Source organism: Orcinus orca, chromosome 12 (genome assembly GCF_937001465.1).
Source record: "Orcinus orca chromosome 12, mOrcOrc1.1, whole genome shotgun sequence".
Lineage (NCBI taxonomy): Eukaryota > Metazoa > Chordata > Mammalia > Artiodactyla > Delphinidae > Orcinus > Orcinus orca.
In genome coordinates this window covers 24,743,496-24,762,035 of record NC_064570.1, presented here as the reverse complement: position 1 = coordinate 24,762,035, position 18,540 = coordinate 24,743,496, and the positions used below count along the sequence as shown (strand labels likewise).

Here is an 18,540-nt window from a genome sequence, read left to right as displayed (position 1 = left end):
CTCTAGATTTCAAATAAAAGTACCTCTATGACTCTATCTCATTACTGTATTATGTTGCAAATGCAAATACCACAGGGCTCAGAGGGATACTAAACACATTGTGTCTTAGAGAAAAATAGAGATCATCTGAACTGATCTAAAGGGGGCAGTTGCTCTTGGTCTTGAACTACTGTTGCCAGTCTGTTGTGCAGACATAGTGTGGTCAGATCTTCCCATTTATTACTGGGATGCCAAATGGATGAGCTGACATCATTTTTTTTTTTTTGCGGTACGCGGGCCTCTAGCTGTAGTGGCCTCTCTCCCGGTGCGGAGCACGGGCTCCGAACGCGCAGGCTCAGCGGCCATGGCTCGCGGGCCCAGCTGCCCCGCGGCATGTGGGATCCTCCCGGACCGGGGCACGAACCCGCGTCCCCTCCTTTGGCAGGCGGACTCTCATCCACTGTGCCACCAGGGAAGCCCTGACATCATTTTTAATTCCTTCGCTTTTAACTGTTAGTAACCAACTTGAAAAAAAAATAAAAATAGTCTGTGAATCACCAGTTTGCGAGTTCTGCTTATTCAGATAAGACAATTCAGGGATGAGTTAAGAGACATTGAGAAAAGATATTGAGAAGATTGCCCCCTACAGCATTGTTTGTAACGGTGAAAAATGGGAAACAACCTAAACGTCCATCACTATGGGAATTCTCAGTTTGTGGCAAGCCTATTTGATAGAATACTATATAATTAAGACACATGAAGTCTAGCCATCTGTATCAATGTGGATAGATCTCAAAAACAGACTTGGGTGAGAAGTCAACTTGTAGATCAATACACAAAATATAAAGCATTCATGTAAAACTTCAAAAGCCCAAAGTCATTCTATATATTGTTTACAAATACATAGTAACAGTGAAAGTATACGAACCTAGATTAGCAAGATGCGTATCAAATTTAAAACCGTAGTTACCCCTCAGAAGGGAAGTAGAGTGGCACTGAGAATAGGTAGCACCCGCTTTATCTGTAATGGTATATTTCTTCATTTAAAAATATAAAATGATAAAACGTAACATCCGTTAATTCTAGATAGTGGGTGCACGAAAGTTTACTCTGTTTTTCTTTTTAAAACATTTCAGAATTTTAAAAAGTGGAGGGGGTGGCGGTAGAACATCCCATATTAGAAACCAGGATAATTATATTCGTCTGTGCTCTGCCTCTCGGGCATTGATACGACCTCTAGATACGGTTTCCTTATTAGCAAACGAGGGAGAAGTACATGGTGCTTTCTAGTCTCTTCAATCTAAAGGTCTATGAACCTAATATCTCCCACCCCCAACGGGGAAGGCTCCCCAGATGAGGGAATAAAACATGGATTCTCCCCTCATTTAGGAGAGTTCGATCTCTCTCAATCCTCAACTCCTTCTCCAGAGGGAGTAAAGGTAGGGAGGAACTGTCTTGGCGACAGAGAGACGCAGCCTGAGTGTCAACTTCCTCATTTCTAAAAGGGGGATTCTAACACCTAATTCATAGATTACAGTGAGGTTTAGAGATGACGTCTGTCAAGTGCCTGAACAGTAGCTACTTATAGCAGCAGTTATAGCATTTCATTCAGGGGCTCAGCCTCGGGGTTGCTAAACAGAATCACTTTTTTTTACGCGGCCTTACAAGCCAACGTTGTTTTACCTTGCAAAGTCCAGGCGAGGCGTCAGAAACAATCCGGAACAGTTGCTATGGCGACAATTTGGTTCCGCCTCCACGCTTGCTCGAACAGCGTGCTGGGAATTGTAGTGCGTGGGAGCTGACACGGAGGGGGCGGGACAGCTTCCGGAAAAGGTACTACATTTCCGGTTCTTGCCTCCACCTCCCCTCCTGACCCTCCCAGTTTCTGGGCCACTGAGCCCAAAATGAAAGGCCAGTTCTGTATCCTCCTTTCCATGCCCGTCGAACTTACAGTTGAATGCAGGACAGGGGAAGCAATACGATGCCAGAGCCGGAGACGGGAGCCGCACATGTGGAACAGGAAGAGGCGAGGCTCCCGGCTAGTAAGCGGAGGTTCCGCCTCCTTACGTCACTTCCGTAAACAAAGGGCATTGTGAAGGCGAGAGCTCCGGGATGTGACCCCGGCTCAAGCTGCAGCTGTAGCATCGGCGGCTGCAGCTGCGGCGGTGGCTTCAGAGGCCCCGGGGTCCTTGCAGGTTGAAGAAGAGGACCCCGATCCCCTTCTTCCCCAGGTATGAAGTGGAAGCAAAGGCACCCCCGCAATGTCCTCCTGTAGGCCCCTCCCACCACCGGTTCTGGCCGCTACCGGATTTTGGGCAGTGAAGGTTCTCCGTGAAGGCTGATGAGGGAAGGGCAATGAGGTGAAGTCAAGAGGAATTTCTAGTGGTCCGGCTTGGAGGCTGTGGGTTCCTGGCTCTCAAACTAATGTGTGAGTTAGACTACGAGCTGTAGTCTATGAAGGTCTTCTCTGAATGGTTCCTTGCTGCTTGGTATAAAAGAAGGGTTTCGGTGCTCTTGTAGTAGTGATGTTATCTAACCAAAAAAGCATAATTGTCGAGCCCTGGCCCCTCAGAACATCTTATCAATAGTTTAGACCACTGTTGGTTTATTTGCATTGTTTCCTGGTTTTTTTATTATTATTATTCTTGTGTCACCAACTGTGTATAAGCATAATTAAATTCGAAAACCAGTGTGTTTATGTGTATCATAAATTTATACGGACCCTTGCCTCTTTCGAGAACTGATATCCCATCTTCTCTATTCAGTTATTTTTTAAACATTTAATTTGTGTTGCATGCTGAAACAACCCCAAAATGTCTGTTCTGTTACTTAAAATGCTTCTTAAAGGAAAAATTGTTAGCCAAGATTTAAGCGGATTTACGTTCGTTATCTGGGATTAGAGACTGGGCAATAGAGCCTCTCCTTTACAGCCTTTGGTCCTTTGGAGGTTTAGCTCCAGTTATGATTGTCTGGAGTCAGCCTGAGCCAACTGAGCTCAGTGGTTTAAATAACAGTGCTAGTAGCTCGGAGTCCAGACAGTAGCCAAAAAAAATCTATTTTCATTAAAATTCTCAAATAATTACTTGAGGAGTGACATCAGTGGATTTGAGACTTTTTGAATGGTCATAGAATGATTAAATTCAACACAACATACAATAAAAGACCTAACAGTCCTAGTGCACTTTACAATCTGATGAGAAGAATAGCCATATAAATTTCTCATCTTATGATGCATGAAACAATATATTTAGGAAGAATTTAATATTATGCATAAATAAAAAGGAAATGTGGAAGGATATTTTTAGATGGGTGGCTGTTAGAGAAATAAAGCTGGTTAATACATAAAGGGAAAGTACTGAATAAATAGAAGGTTTTACACATATTCTCTATGGAAGGACCAACTGTAACTTCATAGTGTAACTTTTTTGACATTGACAAAACTAAACATATATAATAAAGTTTCATGTTTCATTGGAAATAGGTAGAGAAAGTAAATTTAAAATTGTGAGGGAACAAGTTTAATTTTACAGAACTTCATTTGATCAAGGAACTAGAATCAGTATTAACTCTAGGCAGCAACTGAATTTCTACTTGGTAGTTGAAATAAGGTTTCTAGTTGCTAATTAAAATACAGGTACCCATGTCAATTATATATCTGTTTGTATCTAGGTGGTTTTTCAAAGAATACATTTTAGAAGGGAGACCTAAGGGGCACATAAAGCTTGAGTCAGGCTGGATGATTTGTTTAGTGTTTATATGTTGTTCCCCTTCCATAAGAATGTAGGGAACATTGAGGGCAGGGACTTTGTCTTGTTCAGTACTGTCTCCCCAATGCCCCAAATAGTGCCTGACATGTAGAAGAGAGTAAATTTTTGTGGGATGAATTAATAAACAGTGAAAAAATTTTTTGTCTAACAGGCAGTTTTGGTTACGGATTCTGTGTACATAATACAGTAAACTAAGCTTAAGAATCCTTGTTCTAACTTTCTTTAATGACCTCTGAAATTCTTGATCCTCTTACAGCCCGTGAAGTGGGTCTTTGAAGCCCTTTCATTTTGGCGTATTATAGCATATATGTATAATTTTGCTGTATTTCCTTAGGTTATAAGAAGCTGGCCTTGGTGCAGTAAGGAACTTAAAACAATGGAGGAGCGCAAAGTGAAGAGGAGGAGTCCTAAGTCTTTTAGTGCCCACTCTACTCAGGGTGTTAATGCCAAAAAAAATGCCATTCCAGTTAGTAAAAGCACGGGGTTTTCAAATCCTGCATCACAGTCAACTTCACAGCGACCAAAGTTAAAAAGGTGAATTCTCTTCTTTGACATTATCACAGCAAAATGCTATAAAGTAAATACTAAATCCACTAATCCTTACAACATGTTTTTCCTCTTGGTTTGACTTTTGAGGCACATATTACATGTGATTTAGAAAAAAAATTTTTGAAGGTTACAGTGTATAGAGATTAGAAAATGCAGAATGAATGATTGGCTTTAAGGCTCTTACTCTGTCTCGTATTAAAATATACAAAGCAGGGACTTCCCAGGTGGCACAGTGGTTAAGACTCTGTGCTCGCAATGCAGGGGGCCCGGGTTCGATCCCTAGTCCGGGAACTGTATCCCACACGCATGCTGCAACTAAGGAGCCTGCCTGCCGTAACTAAGGAATCTGCATGCCGCAAGTAAGGAGCCCTCGAGCCGCAACCAAGACCCAATGCAACCAAATAAATAAATATTTAAAAAAAAATACAGAGCAAGAAAACTTGCAGACAAAGTTGATGAGTTACCCAGAAATGGAAAAGACATATCTGGTTGTTGTTGTTTTTTTAAGCTGAGTGTTTGTGCTTTGGTAGTTTTATTTTTTTTTAAAGAATGAGTTCACTGTTTTAATAGAAGTGATTTATATTTATTGTAAATATTTAAACACAGGAAAAATTCAAAGAAGAAACAGAAGAATACTAAAATCCTACCACCTAGAAGTATCAGTATTAATATTTAGTGAACATATTAATATTTGTCTTAAGGCTTTAAAGGAAAAGGGGCAAGTTTAAATGTTACCTATTATTGCTGCATATATGAGTATTTTGTAGGGTTAGATATTTGGAAAGCAGGATAATATCTTAAGAGAAAAAGCATTTCATAATCTCAATCCTCTAGATAATTATGATTAAATAAGCTTCTAACTGCAAGCTCATCATGAGAGTTAGTTAAGGAAGTAATGCTTGTAGCACTTTGTAGCCACTGGATTAACACAAAAGACAAGATTGCTGGTGATGATCTCACACTGTCTTTGAGGAAACGAAAGGGACATAGCCAGAGACCCTTGGAAAAGAACATTCCAATAAGGACTAAATGAAAAACAAAAGTTATAAGGGCTTCTTTTTAATATATTATCAGATTGGAAAGGGGTTTTCCTCCTGGAGGAGTTTAATTTAGAATCAGATTTTGAATATGGTTATGGTTGATGAGGAAAGAAAGCCAAGAGATTTGAAAGGAAATCATTCCTTTTTCCAAATTTTTGCATCAGTTTATTTGTATCTCATTGTCTTTTCTACATTGCACTTTTATTTCTCTACCCTCTTCTAGAATGTGGGCTTCCTGAGGGCTGGGTCTTGTGTGCCAGACAGTATTCAGAGTGGGGCTTTGCACATAGTATAATTTCAGTGAGTGCTTTTTAATTGAATTATTTTTAACATAAAGTGAGACAGCGTGACATGATCAAAAACACCGAAGTAAGAAGAAACAGATTTTTATTTTCTTTTCTGAGAAGGTTGTTAAGTGATGAACTGATGCAAAACACTTACTTGGATAAAGCTTCCAATTTGAAAAAAAAAAATTTGCTATACTGAAACCTTATAGTCCATAGTAGTTTATCTCAGATTTTAATGTGAATATGGATCTCCTGGGAATGTTTTTAAAATGTAGATTCTGAATCAGTTAGTTCGGGATGGGGCTTCAGCTAAGCATTTCTGATAAGCTCACAGGTAATACTGATGGTACAGGTCTTGGACAGCACTTTGAGTAGCAAGATACTAGATAGTGATAGTAAATCTAATACCATGTATGTAAAATTACAAATCCCGTTTTGTGAAGAACTGTTAGTGACCTAGTGTCAACGGCCTATGTGTTCTAAGTTGATTTCTTTTCACGGGAATTAATTAGTCTTGCCACCTTTGCCCACACACTCACAGCCCCCCATACACCCTATTCGTCTTACCCACATTGTGGCGAGTGCACTTGTGGGGAAGAGGTCTTCATGCTATGTTATGTAGAAATTAACTGAGTCCTGAATATATGTGTTATGTCAGGATCTATAGCACGTGTCGGGGTTATAAAAGTAACACACAACCCCCTCTCCCATTTTTGCCTGGTTCACTCCTAGTCTTTAAGCCTTCACTCACATATCACCTTTAGGAAGTTTTCTCTGCTACCCTTAGGTTGAGTAGACTGTTCTTTCTCTCTGCTCCCATATCACAGTATGTATAGCACCATCACTCCAGAGTTTGAGAGCCTGGCATATGCTAGACGTGTGTAATGAGAACTAGCCTAGTCTAGGGGTTCGGAAAGGGCCTTCCTGAGCAGATCACATTTAAACTGAGACTTGAAGCATGTGTGGGAGGTAGCCTGGCAAGGATGCTAACGTGGGCAGAGGATTAGCTGCAAGGAGACGAGAGAAGGGATTTCTAGGAAGCAAAAGAGATTCAGAATGTGTAGAGCATTGACATACAAGAGAGGATAGAATTTCTTCAGGTTATCTGACTACTGAAAGCTTTGCATTAAGTAAATTATGTGATCTGACTTTACTTTTTAAAAATTGACTTGACTGCTCTGTGGGCTCAGAGACGTAGAGGCCGGGAGACCAGCTGGGAAGCTGCTGGAGTAGTTGGGTCAGGTATAGGACAGTGGCAGTGGAGGAGGAGAGATTAGAGACAGCTCTATGGGTGTGACCAACAGGTTCTAGCGCTCCATCACATGTTGATTGTGAATTTCTGTCTGTCTTTCTCCTTAGACTGGGCGTGGTTCAGTGCAGTCACTGATGGCCTGCACGCATTCATATACTCAGTGTCTGGCACCATGTCAGCTACAGAGTAGGGGCCCCAGAACCACTTGTTGGACAGCCCATAGTTGAGGGAACAGCTAGGATAAAGTTAGATGGGAAGGCAGAATATGTTTACGGAGAAGTGAAATATGAAACACAGGCTAGTAAAAAGACTTACTAATTCTCTCTTCAGTTTTTTTTGCAGTCCAAGGAATTACCATAGAGTAAAAGTACATTACTCAAACTCTTTATATACCTTAGTAGTTGTATTTTATACATTTGTTTGAGATTTTCATAGCCTGTTCCTTGAAATGGCTGTTTTTATTTAGTATTGATTTTATTCAGATGTCTTGTTTTTTCCTTAATCTAGAACAGCCTGAAAAAATATCTCTCTTTAAAGGTAATTATAGGCAATTAATTTTTTATTGCACCCTTTTTACAGAGTGATGAAAGAAAAGACCAAACCTCAGGGTGGAGAAGGCAAAGGCGCTCAGTCAACCCCGATCCAGCACTCTTTCCTCACCGACGTCTCCGATGTCCAGGAGATGGAGAGGGGGCTCCTCAGCCTTTTGAATGACTTCCACTCTGGAAAACTCCAAGCATTCGGTAATCCATAGCTGTTTCTCTCTACTCTTTTTCTTCTCAAGATGTTTGCATCATATTTTCTGCATGTATTTTGCAATTCCTTTTTGAAGTGTCATTTTCTTTTATTTAAAAAAAAACAACAACAGTCCAGAGGCATAAAACGCAATCAACCTAGATTTCATTTGTCATGGGATATAATTTGTCTTGTAAGATTTCAGGGAAAAAGTTTTTTAAAAAGAGAGAGTTAGTTGAATTGTTAAAGTAGGATTGCTGTTGAGGGACTAAGTATCTTGAAAGTGTGACAAACAAAAGGGACATTCTCTGTCAACTGAAATATTTTAGATTTAGTGTTTCAGTTTTAGAAAGACTCAAGATCATTTTTCTTTACCTTTTCAAGCCTAAACTTGTTTCTTGCTCACAATGCCTGACTTTCGAATATTAAAGAATCTGGCTTGATGAAGATGTAAGAACAGTTAACTGATCGTCCCAGTAAAACTCTGAATAGGTATTTTTGTATATGAGTTCACAAAGTGTATGGTCAGATATTTCATGTTCAGCTTCCAGCTCACTTTATAAGCTTTTTCTGATGATAAAAATTATTTCCCTGCATTTTTAAAAAGCAATCTAAAACTTATTGAATGCACACATATGGAATCTCACACAAAAGCATAAATGTCATCAACATAAATATTGTGTTTTTAAGTGCTTGTCTTTCCCTCCCCAGCTCTTTTACTTGGCTTCCCTACCCCTTCCCTTACGCCCTCTACTGCCTCCGCCTCCCCCCAGCCCCAACCAGTTAACTGTGTGACACACACACACACACACACACACACACACACACACACACAGATATTTCTTTTCATTGTTTTCTACAAATAGTATCTTATATACACTTTTCGGTGTCTTGCTTTGCTCACTAAACAATACCTGATGGGGCTTCCCTGGTGGCGCAGTGGTTGAGAGTCTGCCTGCCGATGCAGGGGACATGGGTTCGTGCCCCGGTCCAGGAAGATCCCACATGCCGTGGAGCGACTGGGCCCGTGAGCCATGGCCGCTGAGCCTGCACGTCCAGAGCCCGTGCTCCGCAGCGGGAGAGGCCACAACAGTGAGAGGCCCGCGTACCGCAAAAAATAAATAAATAAATAAAATAACAATACCTGATGACAATCTCTCTGAGTCACCTGGTATAGCTCTAGTTCATTCTTTTTTTAAATGGCTACATAATTTTCAAGTTGTGAATATACCCTGGTTTATTCAGCCATTTCTCTGTTGAAGGGCATTTACTTCGTCTCCAGTTTGGAGCCGCTAAACTCAGTGGTGTAGTGAACATCATTTTACATATATCCTTATGTGGCTGTTTTGATTTCTTTGGGATGGATTCCCATGAGTGGGATTACTGGGTCAAAGCATAGAGGTAATTTTAATATTAATAAAAGTATCCAGATTGCTTTTCAGAAAAGCTATTGCACTTTTAGTTTTCATTAGCAATTTATGAAACAACTCTTTTCCCTGAATTCCCACCAGCTAATAGGTATGACCAGCCTTTTCATTTTTGCCAGCCTGTTGGTGTAAAGAGTTTTTTTTATTACTGTTGAGTTTGAATAGCCATGAATGTTTGTTAAGCGGTTGGATTGCTCTTTTTTAGGACCTTTACCCAGTTTTTTATTTGGTTATTTATCCTTTTGTTGTTATTTACTAAGAGCCCTTTGCATATTTTAGGTACTAACCCTCTGACCTCTTTTGTTTTTATTTTTTTAAGCAACATTAGTGTGTCTCTATATTTTAAGCAACATTAGTGTGGATTTTATGGTATACATCACCTTATAAAAGTTTTAAATTTTTGTATACTCAAATATGTCTACTTTTTCTTATAGTCTCTGGGTTTCCAGTCATGGTTATACTATTATTTGAAAAGAGGACATTAAAACACGTTATTTATTTCACAAAGATGTTTTATGACATCCCTTCCTCCTTGCTTTACTCCATCCCGGTAAGGTGGCATCTTTAGAATACTTTCACTTCCCTCTCCCCTCTCTTCTCTCCCACCCTTGAGATATAATCTCTGGATCAATTTTACTTCTTCACTTTTCTCCCCAACACCCTTCCTGCCCTAACTTTTAAGTGACTTTGTATTCTTGGATTGAAGTCTCTGTTATTCGATGGTTTGCTATATATAAGCATTGCAGATGAGAAGTTGATTGCCAGTTGGATTCTTTCTTTCTTTTTTTTTTTAAAGATTTATTTATTATTTATTTTATTTTATTTTTGGCTGAGTCAGGTCTTAGTTGCAGCATGCGGCATCTTCTATTGCGGCACAGGGGCTCTTCGTTGTGGTGCACGGGCTTCTCTCTAGTTCTGGCATGCGGGTTTTCTCTCTCTAGTTGTGGTGTGCAGGCTCCAGGGCACGTGGGCTCTGTAGTTGTGGCGTGCAGGTTCCCGAGGGCATGGGCTCTGTAGTTTTGCAACACGCAGGCTCTCTAATTGAGGCATGCAAGCTCGGTAGCTGTGGCGTGTGGGCTTAGCAGCCCCACGACATGTGGAATCTTAGTTCCCTGACCAGGGATCGAACCCGCATCCCCTGCATTGTAAGGCGGATTCTTTACCACTGGACCACCAGGGAAGTCCCTGGATTCTTTCTTACCAAGTAACTTTTTTCAGTCTCAATGCTTGAAAGATATTCTTCTTTATCTTTAAAGTTTAAGCCTTTACCAGAATATGCTTAGGACCGTATCATCCCTGCCTGGAAATCAGTGAGCCCTTCATATCTGCCAACTCATCTTTCATCTCAAGGAACATTTTTTTCTATTGGTCATTTATTTCTCCTCCATCTGTTCCTTTTTATCCTTTTGGAGATTCTGTTGTTCTCATGTTAGGTCACCTGGGTCCATCCCCTGACTCTCTTCTCTTGTTCCTTGTGATTTCTACCTCTTTATATTTTTACTCTATATTGTTTTCCTCTGTCTATATAATATATGTACATCTTTATATGTATACACACACACACACACACACATATATATCTCTTGAGGTAGTTCTTCCACTTGACCTTCCAGGTTGCTAACTGTTGAAAAACATCATTAAAATAGAGGAAATATGAGATATTTTACTATGAAGAAAGGATGATTTTGAAAGAGCTGTAACTAGCTTTAAAATTATTAGTAGTCCTTAACATAATGTAATATAGTCAATTTATGAAGATGTTATAAAGCTGGCTAGAGGAAAAGATAGTATAATTTACATTAATTCATATTTATTCAAGATACATACTTCAACTTTAGCTGAGCTATATTATGCCTTTGAGAAAAATCAAAGGTTTTGGGAGGGGAAAATGATAGTATCAAGAATTTGGAGAGGCTGTACTGAAACGGAATGAAAATATGTAATATTTCACGTATATACATCAGTTGATCTGGGCAGATAATGCTACCTCAGAGGAGTCTAGTCAATAAACAACGCAAGACCTATCCTTTAGCAATAAGTTGTCTTTCTCTACTGTGTATACATTGTGGTTCTCATGCTTCATTACATTCTTCACACTTTATTAATATTTTCACTTATATTTCTTAAAGGAGGAGTACACAGTTGGTTGGCAGAATGATTCATGGTTGAAGTCCTTATAGGACTCTTAGTTTCACTCAGATCATTATAAAATGTTGGGTTACTAAGTTGTTGTTTATTTTGCAGTATGCAGGCCTCTCACTGCTGCGGCCTATCCCATTACGGGGCACAGGCTCCAGATGCGCAGGCCCAGCGGCCACGGCCTACGGGCCCACAGGCCCACGGGCCCACAGGCCCAGCCACTCCGCGGCATGTGGGATCCTCCCGGACCGGGGCACGAACCCGCGTCCCCTGAATCGGCAGGCAGACTCCCAACCACTGTGCCACCAGGGAAGCCCCTGGGTTACTCAGTTTTAATGGCAGTTGTCAACTAGGACGTGAATAGATGGTGTTAACACCCCTCTATATATTACTATTGAAAAAATTTTTTTTACCTAAAGGGTTCTTTCATTCTTAAATTTTTTTTCTATATCATTTTTTAATGCCCATGATTATTTTTTAGATTGTTGTGTTCCTGGTTGGAGATTTGATTTATAATTTTACACAGAAAATATGCAGTCATTAATGTAATTTACAAAAGAAGGAAAACCAATTTCTTTTAAGCACCTTGACTTTAGAAGTTTCTCCTCAAGACAATTAGTTTGACCTATCCTAATCTTTATTAATGTTCTGGAATGTTCCCCCAGGAAATGAATGTTCCATTGAACAGATGGAACATGTACGGGGAATGCAGGAGAAATTAGCTCGCTTGAATTTGGAGCTCTATGGGGAGCTAGAGGAACTTCCTGAGGATAAGAGAAAAGCAGCCAGTGACTCCAATCTGGATAGGCTTCTGTCTGATGTGAGTACAGTCCTCTTTCTTTACTCTTTTCTTAATCAAAATTTTTATTGAGATAAAATTCACCATTTTAACCATTTTAAAGTATAAATTCAGTGATTTTTAGTATATTCACAATGTTGTGCAGACATCACCACATCTAATTTCAGAACATTTTCATCACTCCAAAAAGAAATCCTGTACCTCTCAGTGCTCTCCTCCCCCATCCCCCAGCAACTGCCAATCTATTTTCAGTCTCTATAGATCTGCCTATTCTGGACATTTCATATAAATGAAAAGCATAAAATACGTGGCTTTTTATGTCTGGATTCTTTCACTTAGTGTAATGTTTTCAAGTTTTATCCATGTCGGACTTCATACTCTTTTTTGAAAGCAATATATCCAAGGATATATTGGGATCCAATATATCCTTATATTTACATCTAAGCACATTTTCTGGGATATTGGCAAATCTAAAAGGAAAATATTTGCTTCTGTACATATAAAAGATCTTAAGATGTAGAAGATAGTAGGTCAAAAGATCCTGGCATGATTAATGCATTTTGCCTTATTTACTCAGGTGGTAGTTACTTATAGTGTGTTTGGTGTTTATGGTAATTTAGCAGGTTGCCATGTGTTTTTGCTTGCAAAGGTTGCTGTAACAAAGTACCACAGACTGGGTGGCTTAAGCAACAGAAATTAATTTTCTCACAGTTCTGGAGGCTGAGAGCTGGAGACCAAGGTGTCAGCAGAGTTGGTTTCTTCTGAGGTCTCTCTCCTTGGCTTGTTGAAAGCTATCTTCATGTTCACATGGCATTCTTCCTTTCTGTGTGGGTCCCTATGTCCAAATTTCCTCTTTTTGTAAGGACACTAGTCATACTGGATTAGGGCCCATCTTAATGACTTCATTTTAACTTAATTCCCTCTTTTAAGAACCTGTCTCCAAATATAGTCATGTTATGAAGTATTAAGGGTTAGGACTAAAACATGAATTTTGGGAGGATACAATTCAACCAGTAACACCATATAGGATTTTTTTTTTTTTTTTTTTGCGGTATGCGGGCCTGTCACTGTCGTGGCCTCTCCAGTTGCGGAGCACAGGCTCCGGATGCGCAGGCTCAGCAGCCATGGCTCATGGGCCCAGCCGCTCCGCATCATGTGGGATCCTCCCGGCCCGGGGCATGAACCCGTGTCCCCTGCATTGGCAGGCAGACTCTCAACCACTGCGCCACCAGGGAAGCCCTCAAACCTATACTTTTAATTGTGATTGTGGTATGCTGAAAACTGAATTTGAAACCAGAGAGCCTTTGTTTAGTCCAGGGTCTATATAGAGCTGTATAACTTTGGGCAATTTAATGTTTTTGTAACTCAGATTTTTCTCTCTGTAAAATAGGGGTGGTTAATTCTACCTCATACTAAAAACTGAATATCACATAAAATCGTTTTTGTAATTCATAAAGTTTTTAAAGATTTTGATCATTAAAATGGCAGCTTTTTAAAAAAAATCTATTATTAGAGATGATTATAATTAAGCATGGTTTTAAGAATCCTTATAAAACTTCAGTTTTTATCATATGGTTTTAATTCTCTTATATTCTTATTTCATAAATACTAAAGCTACTTTATTATTATTTTGCATAAGTGAATTTCCCAGTCTGGAAATTTTTAGAAAGTTTTTTCTTTAATACTTTTTTGTTTAAAGAAAGCTTAAATGCGAAATAATGTCTTTAATAATGTATGGTTAACAATTATCTATGATAGTTATCTTATAAAAATTAAATTTGTTACTTTGTGTTACAGCTAGAAGAATTGAATTCTTCCATGTATCCTTTGCTTAACATCAACAGTGAAAAGTTCACAGATTATAATTTTTGGTGAATAGTCCCAATCAAGTGAAGAAACCTACTGCTATTTACTGGGGCCATCTTTCCCTTTAGTTTCTAAATGGAATTTCCCAGTTGTTTTGTATGCTGAAATTTTGTTTTTCTATGGTTTGTGCTTTGCTCTGTATGGTTTCTGGGTTTTTAAGACAAATTTTTAAAATGTTTTAATCAAGAGAATTAAGAATTAGGCTAGTTGCCGTATACATTATTTTGAATCTTAGATTCTTAAGCTAAATGGAAGTGGGATAGCAGACATAACACAGTACTCTAAATTTACTATTAGAACTAGAATATTTTAGATGCATTAAAGTGTATTATAGGATTAACTTAAAGGAAATCACAAAGGCACATGTAAAATATTCATGTTTTGACATTTCAATTTAGAGCAATTATTTCAAGAAATTTTTAAAATGTATTTTTGAACATACTGATAGGCACAATGTGAGATATATAAGAACAACAAAACAATGATCCTGCCTGTAAAATAATTTTAGTGGTAAGACATCTCTTTGAACCAAATAGTGAGATACTGGAAAGGATACTGGTTGTAGAGTTAAGAGATTTGATTTTCGAAATTTGGTTCCACGTTTTGCTAATGTAAATTTGGGTAGATTGTTTAACATTTCAGAGTATCGTCTTTAATACGGGGTAACTGCTACATGTAATCATGTGTATATGAAAATTTCCAAACTATATAGAAAAGATATTTTAAAAAATCACTCTTATTGCAATAACATATACTGTTACTAACTGCTGAATTGTGCAGTAAAAACAATGAAGAAATAGGAAGATATATACAAATCCAGTAATAGTAATTAATATCTCACCTTTATTGAATACCTACTATTTGCCAAGCATTATATGAAGTGTTTTACACGCATTATCTCATTTGGTCCTACTCTTGGAAGTAGGTGGTGTTATACTCCCCATTTTACAGATGAAGAAAATACAGTTTTGAGAAGCCACATAAGCTGTAGGAGATATTAATGTAAGATACCACTGCCAAGAAAGAGTGTAATATGGGGGTAAGATAGGAGTTAATTAGGAGGCTTTTCTTAGGAGTAGTTCCCGGTTCTTTTTTTTCTTTGTATTTGTTTTACATTATATTCTATGCTTTATATTCTCTCTCTGCTTATGACATAACTCCTCTCCTCTTATCTGAGTTTCTGTTAAACATTTAGACTCATTTGTCTCCCGCTTTCCTCACTTCAGCCCCAACGGTTCAGCAGGCCGTGGTGGTAGACTGCAAGCGCATGGCCTTTGAATCGCTTGGTCTCAGGTCTTGGTAAGCAGCTGTGTAACCTTGAGCAAAGCCTAGCAACCCTAGTTTCCTCATCTGTAATAAATGTTCTTTCCGTATTCATACTTTCCCCTCCTAATTTTCCTCTCTGTCATCAGTGCCCCTATAATTTTTATTTTTTAAACATCTTTATTGGAGTGTAATTGCTTTACAATGTTGTGTTAGTTTCTGCTTTATAACAAAGTGAATCAGTTATACATACACATACATCCCCATATCTCCTCCCTCTTGCGCCTCCCTCCCACCCTCCCTATCCCACCCCTCTAGGTAGACACAAAGCACGGAGATGATCTCCCTGTGCGATGCAGCTGCTTCCCACTAGCTAGCTATTTTACATTTGGTAGTGTATATATGTCCATGCCACTCTCTCACTTCGTCCCAGCTTACCCTTCCCCATCCCTGTGTCCTCAAGTCCATTCTCTATGTCTGCGTCTTTATTCCTCTCCTGCCCCTAGGCTCATCAGAACCATTTTTTTTTTTAGACTCCATATATGTGTGTTAGCATACGGTATTTGTTTTTCTCTTTCTGACTTACTTCACTCTGTATTGACAGACTCTAGGTCCATCCACCTCACCTCAAATAACTCAATTTCGTTTCTTTTTATGGCTGAGTAATATTCCATTGTATATATGTGCCACATCTTCTTTATCCACTCATCTGTTGATGGACACTTAGGTTGCTTCCATGTCCTGACTATTGTAAATAGTGCTGCAGTGAACATTGTGGTACATGTCTCTTTTTGAATTATGGTTTTCTCAAGTGCCCCTATTATTTTAATCTTCAAGATTGTTTAAAAATCCCTTCTGTGACTATAGCAGACATTGCTAATCAGTCCTGGCACTTTAGCCTTTAGCCTGGACAGGGACAGGAAATTATTTGCTGTCTCTTAATTACAGTTAGTTGTCAGGTGTTATCAGTTCTGTTTTGTATTCTTCCTTCATTCTCTACCCTCATCCCCTGATTCCACAATCTTGCAAATTTCTGTTCTCTAGAAACCCTAGAGCTGCACTGTCCAATATGGCAGCCACTAGCCAAGTAACTACTGAGCACACAAAGTGTCGGCAACATGGATTGACATGTGCTTTAAGTATAACGTGCACACCTGATTTCAAAGATTTAGAATGAAAAGATGTAAACTATCTCAATATTTTTATGATTACATGTTGAAATGATAATTTCATGATTATGAGTATAAGTAAAATATTTTTAAAACTATGTCTGTGGCTTACATTGTATTTCTATTGGACAGTACTGCTGTAGACTTTAGACATCGCCACTGAGTTATTCTTCCTAAAACATCACTTTCATCTTGCCATTCTTGTTTCTTACGAAGTTTTTACTATGTCAGATTTTTAAAAGGTTCTCAGTAATTTGATCACAGCATATTCATCCTGTTATAGTTTTCATTATTTTTCATTCCCACCAAGTTGGCTCTCTGGATGCCCAAGTTCATGCTCACCTTAATGCCTTTGTTCAGGTTGTACTTTCTACCTAGAGTTGCTCTGGCCTCCCCCTTCTTCTTATCAAATAACACTCAAGCTGACCACTTCCATAAAGCATTTTGTTTGTACCCCAAACTAGCATTCTGTGTTATTTCATTATCTGTTGATATGTGTTAAATCTCAACCTTCCAATTGAACAAGATACGTCTCTGACGGCACAGCTCATGTCTGTACATTTTTGCAAACGTCTGCTGTACACGTATTCCTAGCATTTAGTTGTCCTCAGTATATCCAGATCATTGTTGAGTCTTGAATTGAGTCTTGAAAAACAGGTGGCAAGTGGATCATATATATGAAAGAGGAAAATGAAAGGCAGTGATGAGAAGGGAATGGAATAAACTATGCAGGAATTTTATGCTATTTCCAGTTTTCTTGAAGAATAATTCAGAGGATTATAGGAAAGGTTTTAGAGCTATGACGATTTTATTTCATTCTCTTGGACTTTCACAAAGAAATTATTTTCCCAAGGAAATGAAGTGGTGTTGTCTTTTCAAGTGAATTTTGTTAATCCAGTAAGTTTTCATATTTGCCTCTAATCAGCTTCTTACCATGAAAATGATTCTTGCTGCATTAAAATAATTCTGTGCTCTATTAGAACCTGGAACATAGTCTTTTTTCTTTTTTTTAAGCCCTATTTTTTATTTTTTATTTTTTTGGCTGCGTTGGGTCTTCGTTGCTGCGCGTGGGCTTTCTCTAGTTGCGGCGAGTAGGGGCTACTCTTCGTTGTGGTGCACGGCCTTTTCATTATGGTAGCTTCTTGTTGCGGAGCACGGGCTCTAGGTGCGCGGGCTTCAGTAGTTGCGGAGCACAGGCTCCAGGCGTGCAGGCTTCAGTAGTTGCGGCGCGTGGGCTCAGTAGTTGTGGAATACAGGCTCTAGGCATGTGGGCCTCAGTAGTTGTGGCTCACGGGCTCTAGAGAGCAGGCTCAGTTGCTCCATGGCATGTGAGATCTTCCCGGTCCAGAGATTGAACCTGTGTCCCCTGCGTTGGCAGGCGGACTCTTAATCACGGCGCCACCAGGGAAGTCCTGGAACATAGTCTTGAATCAGTGATTTGTTTTTAAATCTTCAAATTCTAGACATAGTAAAATTACTTTACTCCACTTAAAGACTGTCTTACCACATCCAAGTTTCTCAATAGCAGCATAGACACTTTTCCTTTAAACATACTTCTTTTTTTATTACCTCTGTCTCTTAGCTCTTGAATGTAATTTCCAGAAACTTAAAAAAGAAGTACTCATCAGAGAATGAGAATCTTCTTAACTGACGAATCCAGACAGAAACTCCATTTGGCAGATGCACAAGATGTTCCAAATACTTCTGCCGGCTAAAATGAAACGCAGTCGCTTTCTCGTGGTTTGAAGAAAAGCAGCATTCTTTACTCTTCTAGCTGAATCCAGTAGCAGAATCATCTTCCACAATAAGGAATTAATTAAAGTGCAAGTGCGGCGACTGCTTTCACATGCTGCTTTCAGTGAACTCGACTTGCCATAATTCACCATAACTGGAGGCCTCGGCCTTGTGGAAGGCATAACAGGAAATGTGATACAGAGCTTTTGCTGCTATGCTTTATATTGTTGCCTTACGGGTTATACTTGAAATGCACTGTGCTAAATGTTGTTGATGGGGCCGAACAATTTATCCTTCCTGAGCTCACCAAACTTATTCCACCGTTGATCATAAGTTGATGATGCCCAGGCTTTTTGTGGGAGCCCAGCTTCAGTTTACGTTAGATAATCAGTACACACGCCCGGTGTGTTTTCCAGTGGCCAGTGACAACAAAATGTTAAATGAGTATTTGTGAAATTTGCTATTTTTAATAAAGTGATTGTTTTAAATTAGTCTCTCTCTCTGTTTTGGAGAAACCTGTAGTCTTCAATCTGG

General features: G+C 39.1%; 1 protein-coding gene across 4 annotated transcripts; it reads left to right on the top strand.

The window, feature by feature from the left end:
* Nucleotides 1-2,052: 2,052 nt before the first annotated feature.
* CCDC28A (coiled-coil domain containing 28A) lies at nucleotides 2,053-18,497 on the top strand. Of its 4 annotated transcripts, none has more exons than XM_004263772.3 (6): nucleotides 2,053-2,210; nucleotides 4,081-4,280; nucleotides 7,454-7,617; nucleotides 11,841-11,995; nucleotides 13,772-13,794; nucleotides 17,933-18,497. In XM_004263772.3, exons 2-6 carry the CDS (start codon nucleotides 4,123-4,125, stop codon nucleotides 17,985-17,987), a joined length of 555 nt encoding a protein of 184 aa, XP_004263820.1. In that variant the 5' UTR covers nucleotides 2,053-2,210; nucleotides 4,081-4,122; the 3' UTR covers nucleotides 17,988-18,497. The 4 variants fall into 4 exon arrangements, with proteins under 4 accessions (XP_004263820.1, XP_033262140.1, XP_033262158.1 ...); XM_033406249.2 differs by lacking the exon at nucleotides 17,933-18,497 and adding an exon at nucleotides 16,148-17,248; XM_033406267.2 differs by lacking the exon at nucleotides 11,841-11,995.
* Nucleotides 18,498-18,540: the final 43 nt, after the last annotated feature.